The sequence below is a fragment of the Lathyrus oleraceus genome, chromosome 5 (genome assembly GCF_024323335.1).
Source record: "Lathyrus oleraceus cultivar Zhongwan6 chromosome 5, CAAS_Psat_ZW6_1.0, whole genome shotgun sequence".
Lineage (NCBI taxonomy): Eukaryota > Viridiplantae > Streptophyta > Magnoliopsida > Fabales > Fabaceae > Lathyrus > Lathyrus oleraceus.
In genome coordinates this window covers 33,593,043-33,596,405 of record NC_066583.1, presented here as the reverse complement: position 1 = coordinate 33,596,405, position 3,363 = coordinate 33,593,043, and the positions used below count along the sequence as shown (strand labels likewise).

The following is a 3,363-nucleotide window of genomic DNA, read 5'->3' as shown; positions in this document are numbered from 1 at the left end:
CATATGCATACTCGAAATATTTTAATGTTAATTTAGACTTGAATATATCCAAAAATGTATTTTTAAAATCTAGAAACATTTAAATATTTTCGCATGATGTCTAAAAAAAACATATAAAATCCATTAAGAAATCTTCGTATAAAATTTCTCTTTGGACAGCCGGCCCTTTGAGGCCCAGCCCAATTATTTGCGTGCGAAATAGCGGAAAATACCTCAACGCGGCGTTTTGGAATTCGAAACCCCAGAAGAAGAAAAAAAAACAGACTCCATCCAGAGGAAAAAAAAGGCGAAACTGAAGGGAGAGGACAACGCTGAACACTCTTTTCTCTTCCTCAATCCCGCATTGCACTTCAAAATCGATTTCTCGTAGAAATGCCGTCGGAAGATTTGAAACCGGTAAAAAAACACGACGACGACGATGACACCATTTCCACTTTCAAGAAGGGCACAAACTCCAACGCTAAATCTCACTCCAAGCTTTCAAAACTCAAGAAAGAACCCAAAGAAGAACCTGAACCCGTTCCTAATTCTACTTCAGCTTCTCGCTCTAAGAATACTCAAGTTAAGAAGGAACTCAACGACTACGATTCCGACGAAGACGACGATGATAAACCTATCGCCAGAAAGATCTCTAACACCAAGGTAGAAAATCGAGATTTTCTGACCTAATTTTAGAAATGTTGTTTTGTTATTGTGTTTTTTTGTTGTTGTGTTAGGCGGTGAAGGAAGTGAAAAAGAAGAAGAAGGTGAAGAAGGAGGAGAAAGTGGTTGTTACGGAGACGAAAGTGAGGAAAGCGAAGAAGGTTTATGATTTACCTGGCCAGAAACGAGATCCACCTGAAGAGGTTTGAATCATGATGCATTTGCATATACTTAGTTACATTTTTAGGCTTTGTTTTGTTATGTTTTTAGTAATCGCTTTCTACATTTTTGTAATTTTTCAGAGAGATCCTCTTAGGGTTTTCTATGAAACTCTACATGAGCAAATTCCCACTAGCGAAATGTCACAAATCTGGTGAGTTCTCAAAGGGGCTATTTTGTGCTGATGTTTCTCTTTTTCGATTTCTAAATTGTTAAGCTCTTCCCGTAATGTTGGGAAATGAATTAGCTTGGTTACTAGACTTTGGTTTCTATGAAGAATACCAATGCGATGAATGTGAATTAGCACTCAGAAGCTATGAAGCACGAGCATAGACACGGCACTGACATTTTGATACGAGTAGTTATATGAGAAAATGGTATAGTTGAATGTTATGACATGTGTAAGTGTCATTTCGGTGTGCCAGACACTGGATACGCCTTCACTATAGATAAAAATCTTGTTACACAGTAGTTATTTGGAATGTTGAGCAATTTCAAGCCTCCTAACAATTTAACTTTATTTAGGGTTTCATCATATCAGTAAGCCTAACCCCCTGTAAAGTGTAGAAATGGTTTCAGTGATATACAATAAGGCTAACTATTAGACCCTTGGCTTTGTAGTGCACTTTGTACAGATAATAGAATGCGCTTAATGCTTCATGTGTAAGGTTGCATTTGATCCAATAAAACCTTATATGTTAAGATGTGATAATTAGACTCATAGTATTTTTCTATCTTTTATAACACCAAGCTTGGCCTTGGACCTTGGGAATGTATCGAATTGTGTTGGCTAAAGTGAAGGTTACACCTGCTATTATTTTCCTCACAGGGTTTTGTGTACAGTTTAAGGTACATGAGTAATGGCTTGTAATTAGGTAAACCAGAATTCAAATTCTCTCAAAGGATGGTTGAGATGGACAAGTTTTGATTCTTGACCTAAAAACAAAACTATTTGAGGTTTAATCATACTGTTATGGAAGACAATTGAGGTTTTTGTTACTTTTCTTTTGGGGATACATATTCACCGACATACCAACTCTTAAATAAACATAATCCGGCCCTGCAGTTTCTAACCTCAAAACCATGCAAGCAGTAGTAAATTGAATGCCACCACTATCAGGCTGTATGCATTTGTCCGACTTCGACTGTTCCTTACTGTCTATATGGGATTTGCATTTTTCATGGTCAAAGTTCTAGATCTGGCATTACTCTCTGTATCTGATATTTTATTGTTTATATCCTTGAACGAAGTTGGGAGCATACAAATAACAGTTATTTTGTTGCTTTCTTGTCTTAAGTTAATAAAGCTTAGCCGAATGTTAATTTGCATTACTGAATGTTACCTCAGGTTAATGGAATCGGGTTTACTTCCTAAAGAGGTGGCAAAGAAAGTATTGGAGAAGAAGCAAAAGAAAACTCTTCAACCGAAGGTCTCTTCTCCTGTCAAGTCTGCATCTTCTGTGAAGAAGAAAAGCACCAAATCTGTTACAACAACAACAACAAAAACAACCAAATCGGTTACAGTTAAGAAGAAAAGCTCAACTACCCCCAATTCTTCCGGTAAAAAGGAGACAACAAACTCTGAATCGAAACCGATCAAGAAGCGCAAATCTGATAGTATAAGCTCTGAGGATGATGACTCCGATTTTGACATTGGTTCAGCAACAACAAAGAGGAGAAAAGTGGCTTAATTATGACAAATGTTTTACATTTTTTTTCTCCTGGCATTTGTTGCTGCTGACACAGAACTTGTAAGGGGTGCATGAGGCCATAATGTTATTCAACTTTCAAAGAGATTGCATGTTTAGAGTTTAGTTTTCAGCTTTGTGCTTGTGAAGTCTGCTGTAGACCTTTGAATCGTTAATCATGCAAACAATTCACCCTATTTCAAAAAGAAAAAAAAAGAATCATGTGGAACTTAGCTAGATGAATCTGTTGTAAAATTTTATTTATCCAACTTTAATCCTTTTCCCTTGCTGTTTCTGGCTAAATTATTTATTAAATGTCTAAATTCTCTACTGTAATCATTTCTCACAACTTTTATAGAACATGAAAATTGATTTTGCTCAAATTTGTGGAACTGATGAAAAGTGTTAATGGCATGTGATTTTTGCTTCAAGAAACAAATCAAACTATACTTGATAAAAGTATCAACAAAAATTATATAATAAATGTAACAATTTAAGAAGACAACATGTGAGCTAGTCCCAGCTCAACATGAATAAGTTCAATCAATGACAGAAACATAGGTAAAAAATCCATAACTTGTATCAAAAACATTTATCGGCCATAAGAAATCTCAAAATTAAGTTGTTGTCTTTTCACTCCAATTCTCTTTCCTTTATTTAGGTTGTCATCTTTCCTACATTCCCCATTCTCTTGCTAAGTGAACATATCAAAAGTAGAATGTCATCTTTCCTACATTCCTATTCCCTTGACAGTTCTTTCTTTCGCATATCTGAACGGTGTGATTTTTTTTATGCTTCATTGAAATGCACTCCT

At 35.7% G+C, this 3,363-nt stretch overlaps 1 protein-coding gene across 1 annotated transcript; it reads left to right on the top strand.

The window, feature by feature from the left end:
* Window positions 1-220: 220 nt before the first annotated feature.
* Window positions 221-2,838, top strand: LOC127084362 (uncharacterized). Its single transcript, XM_051024790.1, has 4 exons — window positions 221-642; window positions 717-845; window positions 945-1,015; window positions 2,210-2,838. The coding sequence occupies exons 1-4, from the start codon at window positions 373-375 to the stop codon at window positions 2,550-2,552; spliced, it is 813 nt and encodes a 270-aa protein (XP_050880747.1). The 5' UTR covers window positions 221-372; the 3' UTR covers window positions 2,553-2,838.
* The last annotated feature ends 525 nt before the right edge of the window (window positions 2,839-3,363 follow it).

Excerpts from the sequence above, each read along its gene's own strand:
- LOC127084362 (XM_051024790.1), top strand. The coding sequence starts at position 373 with ATGCCGTCGGAAGATTTGAAACCGGTAAAAAAACACGACGACGACGAT. Across the intron at positions 643-716 it reads GAAAGATCTCTAACACCAAG|GCGGTGAAGGAAGTGAAAAA; the intron begins GTAGAAAATCGA and ends TTGTTGTGTTAG. Across the intron at positions 846-944 it reads AACGAGATCCACCTGAAGAG|AGAGATCCTCTTAGGGTTTT; the intron begins GTTTGAATCATG and ends GTAATTTTTCAG.